This window comes from Peromyscus eremicus, chromosome 9 (assembly GCF_949786415.1).
Source record: "Peromyscus eremicus chromosome 9, PerEre_H2_v1, whole genome shotgun sequence".
Classification (NCBI taxonomy): domain Eukaryota; kingdom Metazoa; phylum Chordata; class Mammalia; order Rodentia; family Cricetidae; genus Peromyscus; species Peromyscus eremicus.
The window spans coordinates 65,551,388-65,570,840 of record NC_081425.1 but is presented as its reverse complement, the minus strand read 5'-3'; the positions used below and the strand labels follow the sequence as shown (position 1 = coordinate 65,570,840).

The following is a 19,453-nucleotide window of genomic DNA, read 5'->3' as shown; positions in this document are numbered from 1 at the left end:
TGAATGCTAGGCAAGAGCTTTACCACGGAGCTCTATCCCCAGCCCTCGGATTATTAAGTAGGTGAATGAAATGTGGGTTTGGAGAAAGAAGCAAGGGCAGTCGATAAGTATTATGCCTGTATGATGTTCTGTTTCTGTTGTATTTTCTGTTGTTTGTTATCTGCCTTATGCTCTCTTTCATCTGTTAATTTTTTTGTCCTTTGACAAACTTTTTTTAAATCAACTGCTGTTTACCATGTACCATGTTGGCTTGATGGTAGAGATTTTTTTAAAGGTGGTGCCTTTCTCTAAGAGGCTCCTTTTTCGTTGTTTTTTTGTTTGGTTTGGTTTGGTTTGGTTTGGTTTGGTTTGGTTGGTTTGTTGGATTGTCGAGACAGGGTTTCTCTGTGTAACAAACAGCCTTGGCTGTCCTGGATCTCACTCTGTAGACCTAGCCTCAAACTCACAGAGATCCTCCTGCTTCTGCCTCCCTCTTGTTTTTTTGAGACAGGATTTCTCTGTGTAGATCAGACTGGCTTTAAAACTCAGAAATCTGCCTAACTGTAGCTCCTGGATGCTGGGATTAAAGGCGCATGCCACCACCGCCCGGCCTGATGGTACAGACTTTTTAAAAGAATTTTTTTTATCCTTTATTTTTATTTTATGTGTATGGGTGTTTGGACTGTGTGTATATCTGTGTACCACATGCCTGTCCAGAAAAAAGGGCATTGGGTCCCCTGAAACTGGAGTTACAGATGGTTTTGAGCTGCCACATGAGTGGGAGTCATCACAAATCTTCTGGAAGAGAAACCAGCTCTCTTATCCAGGAAGGCTTCGCTTCAAGTTTCTGCATTCCCTACTCCACACCTCCTGTTTTTTGAGGTAGGATCTTCCTCTGAAGTCCAAGCTGGCCTAGAGCTTGAGACCCTCCTGCAGTTACTGACACAGGAAAATTCTCACATCATGTTCAAGTTAAATCATTGAGATTCAGTGTCATTATTATGGAGCTAGAGAGAGAGGGCAAGAGTTCAAATCCCCAGAGCTCATGTAAAGCTGGGTGCAAGTCTGTAATCACAGAGTTCCTGCTGGGAGATTGAGACAGGAGAAGAATTCTTTTGTACTTTCCTGTTGTAGTGTTGAATGACTAGGCAAGATCCAAGACTGAGTTTGTCCTCTGAGGCTTATCTGCAGAGGACAAACCCATGGCTACACTGTGTGCCTGCATTTGTGAATGGCTACACATGGATTCTGGGAAGCAAACTAGGATCCTCTGTAAGAGCAATAAGCAGCTTTAACTCTTGCTGTAGCTTCTGGCTCCAGTTTTGGGATAAAAATCTTTTTTTTTTTTTTTTTAAAGATTATAGTAACACCATTTCCCCTTTTCCTTTTCTCCTTCCAGACCCTCCTATATACCCTCCCTTGCTTTTTTTCAAATTTATGGCCTCCATATCTTTTTTGGTTTTTCGAGACAGGGTTTCTCTGTGTAGCTTTGCGCCTTTCCTGGAACTCACTTGGTAGTCCAGGCTGACCTCGAATTCACAGAGATCCGCCTGGCTCTGCCTCCTGAGTGCTGGGATTAAAGGCGTGCGCCACCACTGCCTGGCTTGGCCTCCATATCTTTAAAAAAAAAAAAAAATCCAAGCTTGGTATGGTGGCACACCCCTTTAATACCAGCACTCAGGAAGCAGGGCCAGATCTGTGAATTTGAGGCCAGCCTGGTCTATATAGTGCGTTCCAGGACAGCCAGAACTACAGTTCTCATAATGTAGCCCAGGATTGCCTGAAATTTACTATGAAGCATAGGCTTGCCCCAGACTCTGTAACAGTTTCCTCTGCTGCTTCTCAAAGGATTGTAAGTGTGTGCCACCATAGCCAGCAGCAAATTTTACTTGCTTTTATTTTTAAAAGATTTATCATTTATTTGCATGTGGATGTGGGTGCCTTTGGAGACCAGAAGAGGGCAGCAGATCCCTGGAGCTGCTGGCAGTAGTGAGCTGCCTGTTGGTGCTGGTAACCAAATTCTAGTCCTAAAAGAGTAAGCACAGCAAAGTGCTTTTAACTGTTAAACCACATCTCCAGCTCCCAGCTGCTATTTTGTTGTCAGAGTCCATCATCTCTTCACGGTCTGGGGCTCTTAACTCAGGTTAGGTGTATGCCAGAAGCAGTTTTCCTGCTAAGCCGTCTGCTGCTCCCAACCCGTCTTACAACTTCCCTCATCTGTTTGAGGATTTAATAACATTGTCAAAGAAGTACAAATATACCACTGCTTTCTTATTTTTTTAATCTAAGCAGTGTTGCTTATATGATAGAATAATCTCGACTAAAAATCACTGTTGAGTAACTTGCCTTTGTTTTTTCATTGTTATTTTAGGAGTATACATTGTTTAATAATTTATGATCAGAAAAGACATCAGTCTTTGTTTCTTTTTTGGTTTTTGGGTTTGTTTGTTTGTTTGTTTGTTTGTTTGTTTTGAGACAGAGTTTCTCTGTGTAGCCCCCGGGTCTCCTGGAACTCACTCTCATGTCTCAAACCTGGAGCTCCACTTGCCCCTGCTGGGATAGAAGGTGTGTGCTAACACCGCCTCACTAAGTCTTTTGTTTCTTTTAAAAAAAAAAAAAAAAAAAAAAAAAAAAAAAAAAAAAGGTTAATGGTACTTTTCCCCCCCTTAGGCCACTGGCCTCAAGAGATAAATATGCATACTTTCAATATGATATTTATTAATTTTCATTTTGATGCAGTTTTCAAGTTCTCAGTAGTTGAATGGTTTTGAAATTTTAATCAGTAATATGTCTGTTTTTATTTGTACCACAGGGTAAGAACCTTTATAAAGTTCGATGGAAAGGATATACATCTGATGATGATACCTGGGAGCCTGAGGTTCATCTGGAGGACTGTAAAGAAGTTCTTCTTGAATTTAGGAAGAAACTTGCCGAGAACAAAGCTAAGGCAATAAAGAAAGATATTCAGGTATCCAGTTTTATCTCATACTTTTTTGGTGTGATATTCATAATTTTATTTATAGAAATTATGTATAGTAAATTATGAAAACTACAATGTCCAGTGTTTCTGTTGTGAGTTCCATGTTGCTGATTTGTCCTCATAGACAGCTCTTCTTTTCCATCCTGTGATTGTATTTGGCAGACAAGTGTAGTTTGTATGTTGTGCTAGTCAGCTTACACTGTAATGAAATGTCTACCGTATCTTAAAGATACAGTATATTTTGCCTTACAGCTCTAGAGGCATTAGTCTACCTCTGATGAGGAGCACCAAGGTACTGTAAGCTCCTTGTTTTCATAAGCCAGGAAGCACAGAAGAAACCAGGCTCCCCAGTCCTCTTTGGCGTCATGTCATAAATGAACTGAAGGTTTCTTATTAGGCTTCACCTCCCTAAGAGTCTACTACCTCCCAGTAATGCCTCCCCAGGGACCAGGCCTCTAACACATGACCTTTGCAGGACATTCAACACTCAAATTACAGTAGACATGAATGTTGGCTAATAAAGAGGGGGCATACTTGTAATCTCAGTACTCAGGACAATTAGAAAGATTATTGAAAGTCGGAGGCCAGCTAGGGCTGCAATGTGACCCATCTCAAGGAAAAAAGAGAAGGGCGTATTCAGGGGTACAGCACCTGCCCAGCATGTGCCAGGCCCTGGATTCAAGCTCCAGTGCCATGCTGAAGAGCAGGAGTGATAAACATAAAAATGAAGGAACATAAAGACAGACAGACACATCATTTCATATTTGCCCGTGATGTAAGCAACTATTCATTATATGTGGTGATTATTGCCATATTTTTTACTTAATTTTGTTCTAGTTCACAATATTATTAGATTATAATATGTTACATTCATATTTAGTCTGTGTTAACATCTTTACCCTTTTCTGCTACTTAAATAATTCTTCCCTTTTTGTTTTTCGAAACGGGGTTTCTCTGTGTCACCCTGGCTGTCCTGGAACTCATACTGTAGACCAGGCTGGCCTTGAACTCACAGAGATCTGCCTACCTCTGTCTCCAGAGTGCTGGGATTAAAGGCTTGTGCCACCACCATTCAACTAAATAATTCTTTCTTGAAACAGGCTCTCATAATGTAGCCCTGGCTGGCTTAGAACTCTCTACCAAGCTGGTTTGGAACTCACAGAGATAAACCTACCTCATCCTCTCAGTGCTGGGATTGAAGGTGTGCACTACCATGCCTGGCTTTGTTTTTGAGACAGGGTTTCACTCTGTATATCTGGCTGGCCTTGAACTTCTGATCCTCCTGCCTCTGTCTCTTGAGCGCTGGAATTACAGGTAGCACACCTACCAAAATTAAGCAGTTTTTAGTTCTCTGCTAGTTTTCATGGTTTTGGGCAGTGTTGGGTATTGAGCCTATATTTTGTCACTGAGTTAGATGTTGTTTGTGGACATTTGTTCTACAACCGTCATTCCTTTATTATGTAGAGGTTCAGGAAGATTCAGAGGATTAAGACGGTGGTGACACTGTAGGAAAACATTTTCATCCTTCTTTCTGTTCGTTTCTTTTAGTATAAGACAGTTTTTGAAAATGAGTCTTAAAATTAGCTTGCTCAAGTTTTTTGTTTTTGTTTGTACAAATATATATATATATATATTTTTTTTTTTTTTTTTTTTTTTTCCTGAGACAGGGTTTCTTTATGTAGCCCTGGCTGTCCTGGATCTCGCTCTGTAGACCAGGCTGGCCTTAAACTCAGAGATCCTCCTGCCTCTGCCTCTCAAGTGCTAGGATTAAAGAAAGGCATATACCATCATACCTGGCTAAATACCTTATTCTTGAATTTCTTTTTAGATTAGAAAAACATTTCAGTAGGAACTGTTTTAAGATCATGTAACACCATTTGATCAAGTAAGATTTCTATGTAGTCAATGTGCTTGCTCCATTTAACTGCAATATAACAAGTTTAAGAACATTCTAGAAGGGCCAATAGCTGAACAGGTAAGGGTGCTTGGTGCCAAACCTGATAACCTGAGTTTAATTCTCAGACTTCACATGGTAAAAGGAAAAAGTGAAATTCCTCACGTGGTTCTCTGATCTCTACATATGTACTGTGGCATTCATGTATATGCATGCACGCTCACACAAATAATTTAAAAAGTCAGCTCTAGCCCACCATACACTAGACTGTTATTTTAACTCCTGTTTCATTTTGATACCTCCAAAGCACTAACATTTTTCATCTTTGTATCTCCTTTTTAAATTGACTTTCATCACCTCCAAGTCCTGTGTGCTAAATCAGAAATATAAGTAATACACACGTTAAATTTAGGTAAAGAAGTCAAATCTGCTTTTAAAATGTTTTCATTAGATTTCATTAGTACTGTCTCTCAAAACCCTTGAAATTATGTTAACGTTTTAACCTTTTTGTGTTTTATAGAGACTGTCTTTAAGCAGTGACATATTTGAGACACAGTGTGATAGTGACCAGCACAGTGACACAAAAGAGGACACTTCACCGAGGAAGAAAAAGAAAAAAATAAAGTGCAAAGAAGAGAAAAGTCCAGATGATCTTAGGAAAAAAAAAACAAAACTGGGAAAACTAAAAGATAAGATCAAATCAGAGCTGGAGAGCACCTCTGAAAACTTAGGTTTTGATGTAAGGACAAAGAAAAGGATTTTGGAAGTCAAGGAAGAATTAAAGGACTCCAAAAAGCCCAAAAAGGATGAAATAAAGGAAACCAAGGAATTAAAGAAAGCTAAACGGGCTGAAATAAGAGATTTAAAGCTTAAAATAAGAGGGGATGTCAAGGACAACCGGAAACCAAAGAAAGAGCGGCACGTGGAGTCCACACTGGAGTCTGAGTCCCCCGGACCTGATGAGTCCCTCCTTCCAGAGGATGACGGGGAGGACTTCCTTTCTGACAACAGAGAAGAGACTCCAAAGATAAAAGCAGGACAGGATACAGTGCAAGAGGGTATTTTTGAGAAACATCTGGATAGCCTTGTAAGTACTGAAGAGGATGCTGGTGCCAGAGTCAGAAGGAAGAAGAAAAAGCCAAGGAAGTTTGAGGAACCAAAAGAAACCAAGAAGCTAGAGAACACAAACACTTTTTCAGAAAGGAAAATGACACCTAAAAAGCAAAGGTGTCAGGACAAGGGCCGAAGTAACCTTGAGTTAATAAGTAAGTTAGTGTCACCTGTGTCTGCCCAGGCCCTGAAGAGTTCCAGCCTGAGTGGGGAAGAGAAGGGCCCAAAGGCCCCTGACTCGGCAGAGGAGGTAAGGGCAGTAGAGAAGTTGTAGAGTACAGAAATAATTGGTACAGACTATCCTGGGTTTTGTGTGGTCAGGAACTTGCTCAAGGAATGGCAAAGAAAATGGTCAAGCTAGAATAAAGTGCAACTCCTCAGGTACTTAGTGAATATGATGTCATGAGGACTGCTGCATGTGCTCAGACCTTCAAGCACTGAGTTTATCTTAATTTTTCACCTTGTTTATCAAACATGACAAAAACAATTTGTAGAGGTATTCAGGTGTTGTGTAGCATTGTATAGACAGACCTATTAGCTTCATCAGTTTAACTAAATTTCATTTTGGGGTGTATGTGTTCTCTTTTTAAAAAATATTATTTGAGGGGGCTGGAGAGATGGTTCAGCAGTTAAGAGCACTGACTGCTTTTCCAGAAGACCCTGGTTCAACTCACAGCACCCACATGGCAGCTTACAACTGTAACTCCAAGATCTGACACCCTCACACAGACATACATGCAGGCAACTCGTAAAATAAGATAAATTATTAAAAAAAAATGTTATTTGAGAATGTGATACAATGTATTCGCCCCCACTCTTCCCCTAACTTCTCCCAGATCCACTTTCACCTCTTCCCTCCCCCAACTATGTGTCTCTTCTTTTTTCTTTTTTTTTTCCTTTAGCTTTATCATGACCAATTTGTACTGGCCGTATACTCCTGACTGTGGGCCTTCACTGGCACATGATAGAGTTACCCTCCTGCTACTCCCTTCTAGGGGTTGGGGGTTGGGGGTTGGGGTTACAAGTTTAGCTTTCACTTTTTTCTTTTTTCTTGAGTCGGGATCTCACTCTGTAACCCTGACTGGCCTGGTACTCACATAGATCTACCTGCCTCTGCCTCTAGGAATTCTAGAATTACAGACATGCACATGTGGTGGTGCTTTTTTTCTTTTTTAAGATTTTTGTTTGTTTATGTGTCTGCATGCCACATGTATTGCTGGTACCTGCGGTACCTGCAAATTCAGAGGGTGTAAGATTCTTTGAAGCTAGAGTTGTAGGCAGTTGTCAGTCATCTGAGTACATGGATGCTGAGGACTGTACTTGGTTCTGTAAGAGCAGTAAGCACTCTCAGTCACTGAGACATCTCTCCAACTCTTAGTTTCCACATTTTGTATTTTTCCCAGTTATTTTAAGTACAGAAAGGGAAAAAGGTACACAGTACATTAGTATTACAAATTTTTCAATTATTAAAAAAATTAATATTCCAGTATTGTAATAATTACTTTGATGTTTTTAAATAGAAATTTTCAAAATTATGAAAATATATCAAGAACTGTAAAAAATGAGTTTCCATTCTTGGTTTTGATAATTTAATCATTTTAAAGGGGGAGGAAACTTTCTATATCAAAAAGTTTGTCAAGCTTTTCCCACTCTTTGAGACAAACTGTAACAGCTCTAGCTGTCCTGGAACTCGCTCTGTAGGCCAGGTTGGCCTCAAGATCCACCTGCCTCTGCTTCCTGAGCGCTGGGATTAAAGGTGTGCTCACCAGCACCCAGGCCATTTCCCCTAGAAATTTTATGTGACCTTACATTATAAAGTATATGAAGGAGATAATAAATTCAAACATTTAGTGATAACAAATTATAAAGAAATTTACTTTAAAAAAACAATCTCTGGTATTCATATACTTTTAGCATTAAGTATATAAGTTTGTATACTAATGAATATACTTATTTTAATATAAAAATTTAAATCTTGGCTGAATAATGCTACAGGATGTATTTTTTGGGAATTGATCCATGTCTTGATTTTATAATTTTTGGTGAGGAAAATGTTCCTTTACAAGTATGTAGTACAAGCAGATTATTTAGGGCCATTTCAGAAACTGTAATTGTTCTAATTAATCTCAAACCAAAAAATTAGATTATGAAACAAGGTGTCAGGCTGGTCTAGAATGGACTGGCTGTGTAGCTGAGGATGACCTTGAACTGATTGTCTTTCATCAGTTTATGTAACCCTAGGGCTTGCACCAAGGTCATTGTGCATGCTAGGCAAGCACTCTACGGTAACAGCAATTTTTACAGTAAAAACATACAGTAGACTTGAGTATGAGGAATCTGGCAGAGTTGACATTGCATTTGAGCTTGAACTAATTTTTGATTGTTGAACATTCAGAAATGTGTTTCTGTTGTAAAATTTTTTTGCTCCCTTGACATTTGTTTTAAATAACCCCATAGTTGAAGCTATGGTCTATAGAAAGATATTAGGTCCTGTTTGCAGGTCTATAACTGTAATCTGAGAATTTGGGAAGCAGAGGGATTGGGAATTTGAGACCAGCCTGGAGTTACATTGCAAGACCCTGTCTGGAAAAACTTAAAGGATTATTTGTGGTAGTCTTATCCTTAGTGAAAAACGGGTAAGTTTGACAGTCCATGGGGAAAATGATTTAGAAAATACTGGTTTTTTTCAACCTGGAGACTGTAATAGTCAATTGAAATATAAGGTCAGTGTACCAGAAGGAAAACTTCAGAAAATGTGATAGAGAAACAAAACAAAACAAAACAAAAAACATGTACAATGTAAATGAAAACAAAAGCATTATCTGTAGTGCTTACAAGGGTACAAGGGAGTGTAAAGAAATGAAGTAGTATGGATGCTTTAAGTTTGGGTTTTTTGTTAAATTTTTAAAGATTTATTTGTATGAATGTTTTGTCTGTATCACGTGTGTGCCTGCAAAGTCTAGAAAAGGGCATCAGATCCCCTGGAACTGGAATTACTCATAATGGGTACTGGGAACTGAACCCAGGTCCTTTATAAGAGCACCAAGTGCTCTTAACCTCTGAACCATCTCTGCAATCCCAAGATGAAGGTTTTTTTGGGAGTAGGGGGTGGGGGTTGGAGGCTGGGTTTCCCTGTGTAGTTTTGGTGCCTGTCCTGGATCTCGCTCTGTAGACCAGGCTTGTGCCTTGAACTCACAGAGATCTGCCTGGCTCTGCCTCCCAAGTGCTGGGCTGCCTGGCTTTTTTTTTTTTTTTTTTAAATTTTGTAGCAATTTAGTTCTTATTGTACAAAAAATTGGATTTCACAATGACATTTTCATACATGTATATAGTGAACTTTGATCATATTCAAGTGTTTTTTGTTTGTTTTTGAGAGAAGGTCTCACTGTATAGAGCAAGCTGGCCTTGAATTCATATAGCGCTGTCCCTGCTTTCCTAGTGTAGGATTAAAGGTTTGCATTACCATTCTGTGCACAGACATGTTAAATAATAAATTCTTAAAAGAAAATGGGGAGATGGGTTTTGGGGTTTGTTTTGTTTTGTTTTTTTGAGACAGGGTTTCTCTGTGTAGTTTTGGTGCCTGTCCTGGATCTCGCTCTGTAGACCAGGCTGGCCTCAAACTCACCGAGATCTGCCTGCCTCCGCCTCCCGAGTGCTGGGATTAAAGGCGTGCGCCACCACCACCTGGTCAGGTTATTGGGTTTTGAGTTTCATTTTGTATAGGCTTATTATGTCTGAAGGATAATCTTGATTGGAGGAGCAGTGGGAGAAAAATTGAATAATCACCAGCTGTGTGCTGAAGTATTTGTAGATAGATGTGGATGCTTGAATATTTTGGTTTGCAAATATACAGTATCAGCTTTTTATCTATTCTTGTTTTGGGTTTTGTATTGTCTTTCTTTAGGAAAAAGAAATGAAAAAAAATGAACCCAAAGAAAAATACCAGAAAAGGTATGATTTGGACAAAGAAGAAAAATGCCGAAAAGAGCCAAAGGGATTAAAATGTAAGTGTAAAAAATATTTTCATGTTCATTACCATCATTTAAGAAATTATTAATTGCCGGATGGTGGCGACACACACCTTTAATCCCAGCATTCCAGAGGCAGAGGCAGTCAGATCTCTGAGTTTGAAGCCAGCCTTCTTTACAGAGAGAGTTCCAGGACAGCCAGGAAAAACTGCCTCAAATAAACAAACAAATGAATAAATAAATAAGCAGAATTATTCATTGATTTTCTATGTATATGTGTGCCTGGGTGTATATATGTGCACGTGTATGCAGGAGTCCTTGAGGGCTCGAAGAGGGCATTGGATCCCTTGCAACTGGAGTTATGGATGGTTGTGAGCCACTTTATGGGTCCTGGGAACCCAGCTAGAGTCCTTTGCAAGAGCAGTAAATGTCTAACTCACCTTCTGTATAAAGGACTTAGTTTACCCTGAAAGATAAGCTCTTTTCTACCCTGTCATGTTATAAGATTTTGTTCTTCAAGGAATTTAGAGCTTTACACTTTAATAACTTAGCTTATTGCTGGGCAGTGATGGCAAACACTTTTAATTCCAGAGGCAGTTGGATCTCTGAGTTCAAGGTCAGTCTGGTCTACAGAGGTAGTTCCAAGACAGCCAGAGCATCACAGAAAAACCGTGTTTCAAAAAACAAACAAAAATTTAGTTTATTATAAAGATTGAGTGTCCTTTCTCTGAAATATTTGGGACAAAAAGTGTTTCTCATTTTTCATTCTGGTTCAATGATATATGTACATATAATTAGATTTTTTAGGAATGAACCCAAGTCTAAATCCAAATTTTATTTTATATGTACATTATGTATAAATATTTTTAGTGTTTCAGTGTTTTTGTGCTCTCATATGAAATTAAAAGTGTAATTTTCTACTTATAGTTTCCTATTGGTACTCAAGTTTAATTTGGGGGTATTTCCAGTTTCTCTAGTGTTTGGTGTATATGTATGTGTGCAGGCAGGTGTGTGTGGGCATTGGCCCCATGCACTCAGAGGCCAGAGGAAGACATGGGGTTTACTGCTCTGTCACTCGCCACTTACCTACCCTTGAGCCAGGGTCTTCTGAGTCTGGGGGTAAATTGCCAGTCAGCAAGCCCCAGCAATCTGCTTGTCCACACCCCACATAGTTCAGAGTTTTAGGCATGTCCAGCTTTTTTTATTTGGGGGATTTGAACTCAGGTCTCATGATTGCACAGTAGGCCTTCTTACACGTTTTTGTCATTTCTTCAGCTTTCCTGACTTGAGGTGTTTTGTTTTTTCTAGGCTGGCCTCAAACTCACAGAACCTGGCCAGCTGCATACATTTGTAATACTCCTTTCCCTCCCCAGGTTAGAGGTGGAACTCAGGGTCTTATTCATGTAAGCAAGTGCTTATTAGCTGCATCTCCAGTTGTAAAAGTAGATTTTATTTTAGGTCTAGACTCAGACATGGCAGTAGTAATACCATGTATCTTAGTGGCTCTTACATAAAGTAACAATAAGGACTGCATCTATTTTGAACAATGCAAGAAACACTATATTTCAGAGATTTGTTGGAGATTCAAAATACTTCCAAATTAATATTTGGGTAGGATGTCTAGAGTGAACACTGCTTGCTGATCAGGTGTTCTGCCCTACTGTGCTGTATTGTGACAAAGAACTACTGAAGGAAGGAATCTCAGCCTTCCTAGTCACACCCCCACCCTTCCTCCTGGCAAAGGCATGTGTGACTGTCCTAGAGCCTGTGCAGAAACCGGTGCTGAATGGGGAAAGGAACATGATGTGAGAGCACGGACCATGCACCTGATAAAGCCACCAAATTCACTAGCTTTGAACTAAAAAAGAAATGGGGGGGAAACTGGATAGATTAGTGGTAGAATGTGCTTAGCATGCAAGGTCTTGGCTTTTATCCTTAGTACCAAAAATGGGCGTGGGGGGGGGGGTAGGAAAAAATACGTAAAGCACTAGACAATTTGAAAGGGTTGTTAAGTGCTGGTTATATAGGTTTTTACCAGCAGGGATATTGGAAACCAGACTCAGCACTCCACATACATAAAATAAATAGCGGTTTCATTTAAGGCAAAAAAAATGCACTTGAAATTGGCATAAAAGATGAAGGATCTGGTCTGATAGGATGTGTCTAGTGTGCACGCGGAAATCACACCCCCCCCCCAAAAAAAAAAAAAAACATGAAGGAAGGAGAAAAAGTTACCCAAGCAGATTTGAATACACCTTTGTCATAGCTTTCTGGATACTGAGAAGCCAGTGAAAAGACTAGTTAAAATGATTTTGTGACTTTGATAGTAAATCTTACTTTGCTTTGTAACCAAGGCAAGTATTAGTAAAACTACAGAAAAGATGTTTATTCAATATGAATACAGATTTTTTTTTAATTGTAACATAAATTTGCAACTTATAGTTAACCATTGGCTTTAATTTTTGAACTAGCATTTAAGGAAATCAGAAGTGCATTTGATTTATTTAAAAAAACAGAAGACAAAAATGATGTTCTTGAGAATAATTGGAAAAGAGAAGAAATCCCAGTGGATTATAAAACTACAGATGATCACAAAACCAAGGACAAGTGTTCACTTAAAGAAAGAACTGCTAGAGATGAGACGGACACATGGGCATACATTGCTGCAGAAGGGGATCAGGAAGTCTCAGACAGTGGATGCCAAACGGATGAGAATTCTGGTGAGTTTGCCTGGCATGGTTCAGTAGAGTAACTTAGGAGTGTTGTGTGCCCCATATTATCTACTCTTCCCTCAGAATGTAATAAAGATTTTAGTTGGATCTCCTGAATAACTTAATATTGAAGACTTAGGTCGTTCTTTGACATCTAAATGCATCAAATATTTCCTAAGTTCTTATAATACACTTAACTATAGAAATTTCTATTTTCCAGCTTAATTTTTTATCTTGAGATTTTATTCCAAAAATGATCAGATAAAAACTATGCATGGTGACACTGGCCCTCAGTAGGTAGTGACAAGAGAACTGAGAATTCAAGGTTATCCACAGCTACCTAGGGATTCAAGGACATGTAGCTGTGCACTCAGCATCCTCCTATCTATACCTCCTGAGTGTTGGGACAGTAGATATGTGCCATCACTCCCTGCTGTGTATTTTTAACTTTGCAGAAAATAGGAAATATAAGTGAGACTGTTGTAAATGTTATCCTGGGAACATTTTGAGAAAGGAAGGGTCTTGTGTAGAATACAAAATGCAGAAGCTATGGGAAGGAGAAATTTAGATGTGTACCTGTATAATAAGTATAAATGAGATAGCTTGATTTTTGTTTGTTTGTTTGTTTGTTTGTTTGTTTGTTTGTTTTTCAAGACAGGGCTTCTCTGTGTAGTTTTGGTGCTTGTCCTGGATCTCACTCTGTAGACCAGGCTGGCCTCGAACTCACAGAGATCCTCCTGCCTTTGCCTCCCGAGTGCTGGGATTAAAGGCGTGCACCACCACCGCCCGGCTAAGAATATTTTAAGAGATAAATAACACAAGATCTCTATGGAGAAAATTGTAAAACATTTCTTGGAAGTCACTAAAATCTGCTCGGCTGGCTTATGTGAAGACCTAGGTTTGATCTCCACCACTTCAAGGAATTTATTAAAATCTTTGCCATTTTTATTAATAGAAAAACATTTTACAGATTTATCATTTACTTCAAGCTGATCATATCCTGCATCTGGTTAGAATCAAACTCCTAGCACTGGCTAGAAATCTAGCTCAGTGACAAAGTGCAGGGCCCTGGTTTCCACTCTCAACACTGCAAAAACAAAATAATTTTCCAAAGAGTTTACAAATACCAACTCTGAGATTTATGTGGAAGACTCAGAAGCCAAATACAATTCTGTCAGTAGTGGTCCAAGTCTACTATATAAATAAACTGTAACAGTTGGGCTGGAGAGATGGCTGCTCCTGCAGAGAGGACCCAGGTTCAATTCCCAGCACCCACTTGGCTGCTCACAGCCATCAGTAGCTCCATTTTCATAGGATCTTATACCCTCTTCTGGCCTCCAAGGGTACTACATGCATGTCACAGAAATACGTTCAAGAAAAACACCCATACATATTTCTTTTTATTTAAAAACAAAACAAAAAACCTTATTTACTCAGCACTAGGAAGATTGTATTGATTAGTACATCAGAGTCTTCAGTCAGGCTCATGCATAGCTGTGAGACAGAGAAAAGTTGACACATGTCCCAGACTTGGGCTGATAGAACAAACACGCTCTTAGTCGCTATTTTAGGATAATAGATTATCCACACACATAAACTCTTATGTGAAAGTCAAATCCTTAATAGAATAGGGCCACTTTAGATGCTAGTAGTCATGGAGCTAAGGTTTCTGACTTTGGGGTAGGGAAAGACTGTAAATATGTGAAACACTGCACATACAGTTATATACCACTGCATATGTATGCAAGCCAGGGGACTGCTTCTAGGAGTGGTTCCTTCAACCATGGGGTTGGGGACAGAATTCAGGTGGCCAGGCTTGCCAAGCAACTGCCTTACCTGCTGAGCTATCTTACTATCTCCAAAGATGTTTTTTTTAACTGTTTTTATATATATGGGTGCTTTGCCTTCATGTATGTCTGTGTATCATGTGTGACTGAGTTCTAGGAAGTTATGAGCTACAATGTGGGTGCTGGGAATCGAACCCCAGTCCTCTGAAGAATAGCCAGTGCTTTTACCTGCTGATCCATTTCTCCAGTCCCAAAGATTTCTTAACAAAAGAAAAAGATGCCAACAAAATGGCCCAGCAAGTAAAATGCTTGTCATCAAGCCTGGTGACCTGAGTTTGGTGTCCAGGGCCTGCAGTGTGAAGGAGGACACAGACTAGTGACTTCTACACTATGCTGTGGCATGTGTCCTCCACTCTCCCCCTTAAGAAGTGTAAAAACAGTTACAAGTCATCAAAGCTGTCATTTAAGATGCTGGAAGCTCAGAAACAGGCAAAAATACAGTTTTTAAGTAGATTGTCACCAACTAATTTTACAAAGGGTGTGATCAATCCAGATTCTAACCGAGACTCCCGATGTAGGTAACACCATAAAGAATAGCCAGGTATGGTCATAAGCATGCATTAATGTTTGTATTCATTGTGCATTCATTCTTTGGTATTCTGTTTTTTCTTTTCTCTTTGTTTTTTGAGACAGGGTTTCTCTGGGTAGCCCTGGATGTCCTGGAACTCAGAGATCTGCCTACCTCTGCCTCCCGAGTGTTGGGATTAGAGGCATGCACTACCACCACCTGGCTTTTCTTTTTTATTAAAAATATAGAAAGTGAATCTTCAGGTCCAGAAGTAGCATTGAGCATGGGATAGAAATGAACAGTGTTAGATGAACTGAGCCACAGTGTAAGCCAAGCTGCTGCTGTAGCCAAGCTCTCATCATCACAATAAGCTGATAGTGTTAAGCTTGGCGTTGATGGACCTTCATCTATCCATTCAGTTTCTGTGATGGAGTTAGCAAAGAGAAGGGCGTTTTGGAAAAAGTTACTTATTGGCACAGTTTTTCCAGATTTCCTTTCTTCGGTAGGTTATCTTCCTAACCTGTATAAAGTTTAAGAATTGATTTTTAAGGAAAAAAAATCCTACTCTTGCCATCAAATATTTGCCTTGTTTGTTTTTTTCTTCTTTCCTTGTCTTTTTTTTCTTAAAGACAAAGTCTTGCTATGTTGCTCTGACTTGTCTAGAACTCACTGTGTAGACTAGGTTAGCCTCAAACCTGTGACAATCTTCCTGGCTTCCTGGATGTTGGGGTTACAAGCATGTGCCACCATACCTGGCTAACTGGGTTTTGTTGTTTGTTTCTTTTTGTGTTGCCTTTTTATTTTATTTTATTTTTTTCTAGACAGGGTTTCTCTTGTAGCCCTGGCTGTCCTAGAACTCGCTCTGTAGACCATACTGGCCTCGAACTCAAGAGATCTGCCTGCCTCTGCCTCCCGAGCCCTGGGATTAAAGGCGTGTGCCACCACTGCCCAGCTTGTGTTTGTTTCCTGAGACAGTCTCACACTGAAGCCCAGGTTAGGCTTACCATAGATAGCCCTACTGCCTGAGCCTCTCAAGTGCTGGGGTTTGAGGTTAGCCACCAGTCTATGCTCTGGTTTTCATTTTATTAAAGTAACTAGACATTTTAGACTACCCTGAGTATGCAGATGAGTATGTGTTACAGTGTTGAACATGGGCATTCTAATGCAGTATACATAAAAGTTTGTTTAAAATGAGACAAGTTTAATATCAGCCTTATGGATTTTTTGGTTTTTTGTTTTGCTTTGTTTTTTGTTTTTTTTTAATACTCCATAAGATTATATGTTAATGATGCCTTTATATATTCCAGATGGCAGGCAACAGATTTTGAGTTTGGGTATGGACCTGCAGTTGGAGTGGATGAAATTAGAAGATTTTCAAAAGCATCTTGATGGGGAAGATGAGACCTTTACCACAACAAATACGATTCCAAGTAGTGAGTGATTGTATATTTGTCTCTTCCACAAATTTAGATTTATAAAATCTAATGCACCTTTCTTTTCATTATAGATTTGTTGAGGGATGCTGTGAAAAATGGAGATTATATTGCTGTGAAGGTTGCACTGAACTCAAATGAAGAATACAACTTAGATCAAGAGGTACTATGTTCTTGGGAGGGAAATCTCACAAAAAGCATGGAATATAATAGTTTTGACACAATGTGGTAGTTCAGTTTTTTTCTTAGAAAAGTAAATACATGTTCACATTTTAAAGGTCAAAATTCTATAGGCTGTAAGTGTACATTAGAATCCCTGAAATTCCAGCTCTCTAAAATGACTGGTTTAAGTAGTTTTTTTGTTTTTTGGGTTTTTTTTTTTTTTGGTTTTTCAGAACAAGGTTTCTCGGTTCAACAGCCCTGGCTGTCCTGGAACTCACTCTGTAGCCCAGGCTGGCCTTAAACTCACAGAGATCCGCCTGGCTCTGCCTCCTGAGTGCTGGGATTAAAGGCGTGCGCCACCAACGCCCAGCTGTTATTTACTTTTCTGTTGCTGTAATAAAAGGCTATGATCAGAGGCAACTTAAAAAAGGGAGAGTTGGGGCTGGAGAGATGGCTCAGAGGTTAAGAGCACTGACTGCTCTTCCAGAGGTCCTGAGTTCAATTCCCAGCAACCACATGGTGGCTCACAACCATCCACAATGAGATCTGGTGCCCTCTTCTGGCCTGCAGGCACACATGCAGGCAGAACACTGCATACATAATAAATAAATCTTTTTAAAAAAAAAAAAAAAAGGAGAGTTTATTTGGTTGGGCAAACTGTTCCAGAGGTTAGGAGTCCATCTTGGCAAAGAGTCATGGCAGCAGCAGGTACGATGGCAAGAGCAGGAAGTAGAGAGCTCACACCCCACAGGGAACTATAAGTGGGCACGGCTGTGTCGCAGAGCAAGGCTGCACATTGAGTGCCACCAGCTGGCAAACAAGTGTTTAAATACTTAGGTCTACATTTCTCATGCAAGGTGTGTCTGGGACTGTCCTATGCTGCAGTGGTAAGGGTGTAAGAGAACTTCCCTTTGTGTGGCTGTTGTATGCTTTTGATGATAGCGCATATAGCAGTTGCCCAGCTTTCCATTGTCACTTAAGATTTTTCATAGACCAATGTGTATGGGTTTTTGTTTTTTCTTTTTACATGGAAGCATATTGGAGTTTTTTCCTTTGCCTTTTAGGTGAGACCTGAATTGTGCGGAGAATTTTTTTCTTATGCAGAGTTTCATTATATAGCCCAGACTAGCCTTGAACTTGTAGTGATTCTCTTGCCTAAACTTCTCAAGTACACCTGGCTCTAGTAATTTCTACATTATATAGGTACATCTGTTGATAAATTTTATGACTGTTTTTTTGGTTATATATATATTTATATATATAGTTTGTTTTGTTTTTGTTTTTCGAGACAGGGTTTCTCTCTGTAGCTTTGAGCCTTTCCTGGATCTTGCTCTGTAGACCGGGCTGTCCTCAACTCACAAAGATCCTCCTGCCTCTGCCTCCCAAGTGCTGGGATTAAAGGCGTGCGCCACCATCGCCCAGCTCTCTCTATATTTTTATATATATGATTGTTTTGTCTGCATGTGTGCCTGTACACAAAAGAGGGCATCAGTTCTCCTGGGACTACGGTTATAGTTGTTAGCTGCCATGTGGGTGCTGGGAATTAAACTCAAGACCTCAGAGAGAACAGCCAGTATACTACCTACTGAGCCATCTCTCCAGGCCTTATTTAATTTTAATGTGTATGTGTGTGCCTAATTATATGTCTGTGCATCATGTGCATGGAGGAGCCTGCAGAGACTAGAGAGGGGTCAGCTAGTTGTGAGCTGCCATGTGGATGCTGAGAATTGAAATGAGTCTTCTGTAAGAGCAACAAGTGCTCTTAACCACAGAGCCATCTCTCCAGCCCCTTAATTTTTCCCCCTTTGGCCCAGGTTGGCCTAAAATTCAATGTGTATGTAGTTCAGATTGGCCACAAACTTGCAGAAATCCTTCTGCCTCCACCTTCCAAGTGCATGAGCCACTATATTTGCTTTTTATACAGGGCGGTTGTAAAATCTAATGGCAATGTTTATTTTATCTTATTTATTTATTTTTTGAAACAGGATCTCACTGTATATCCCTCACAGGCCTGTACTCAGAGAAGTCTACTTGCCTCTGCCTTGAATGTTGGGATTAAAGGTGTACCACCATGCCTGACGGCAACTTTTATCTTTCTAAAACTCTAGGAGATAGGGAGATGGGCTTAGTGTGTAAAAGGCTGTCATCAAGTGTGAGGACCCGAGTTTGAATCCCCAGAATCCACATAAATCCAGGCTCAGTTGCTTGCATTTTTGATCCCAGCAAAATAGGAAGTAGAGACAGGAGAAATCCTGCTGTGTGCAGTAGTGCACAAGAATTGACCTTGCTTTTAACAAGGTGAAAGGCAAGTGCCTAGTTTGGCATCTGATCTCTACCTATGCACAGTCCTTGTGCCCACACGTCATATACACAAATTTTGTAAATTCTAGGGCTGGGGATGTGGCTCAGTCAGAAAAGCACTTGCCACTCAAGCATGAAAGACCTGAGTTTGGATTCCTGGCACAAATAGCAGCGCCTATCTGGGAGGCAGAGATAGGTACATTCCTTGGGCTTGCTGGCCAGTCAGTGTAGCTCAATCAGTGAGTGTTGAATTTGATGAGAAACCTTGTTTCAAAAAATAGGTGGAGAGGGGCTAGAGAGGTGGCTCAGTGATTAAGAGTATGCTTGCAGAGAGCTGCACTTCAGTTCTCAGCACACCTGCTGGGTGGTGCTCACAATCCCTGGAACTACAGATCAGGGATCTGATGTCTTCTGGACTTACATACACCTCCCCACCCCCAGAGATACACAGATATACTACATGATTAAAAATAATATAAATGAATCTTAATTAAGGTAGCAAGCATTTGATGAAAACAAATGGCCTCTATATGCATCTGCACACCTTCCCCACTATGAAC

At 39.9% G+C, this 19,453-nt stretch overlaps 1 protein-coding gene across 2 annotated transcripts in view; it reads left to right on the top strand.

Moving 5' to 3' along the window:
• Mphosph8 (M-phase phosphoprotein 8) overlaps positions 1-19,453 on the top strand; it is a 31,640-nt gene that overhangs the window by 1,283 nt on the left and 10,904 nt on the right. For both annotated transcript variants that reach the window (XM_059273577.1, XM_059273575.1), the window contains exons 2-7: positions 2,792-2,947; positions 5,374-6,213; positions 9,868-9,967; positions 12,403-12,651; positions 16,305-16,430; positions 16,505-16,593. In XM_059273577.1, the coding sequence (XP_059129560.1) occupies positions 2,792-2,947; positions 5,374-6,213; positions 9,868-9,967; positions 12,403-12,651; positions 16,305-16,430; positions 16,505-16,593 (1,560 nt within the window). The remainder of the gene's footprint in view (positions 1-2,791; positions 2,948-5,373; positions 6,214-9,867; positions 9,968-12,402; positions 12,652-16,304; positions 16,431-16,504; positions 16,594-19,453) is intronic.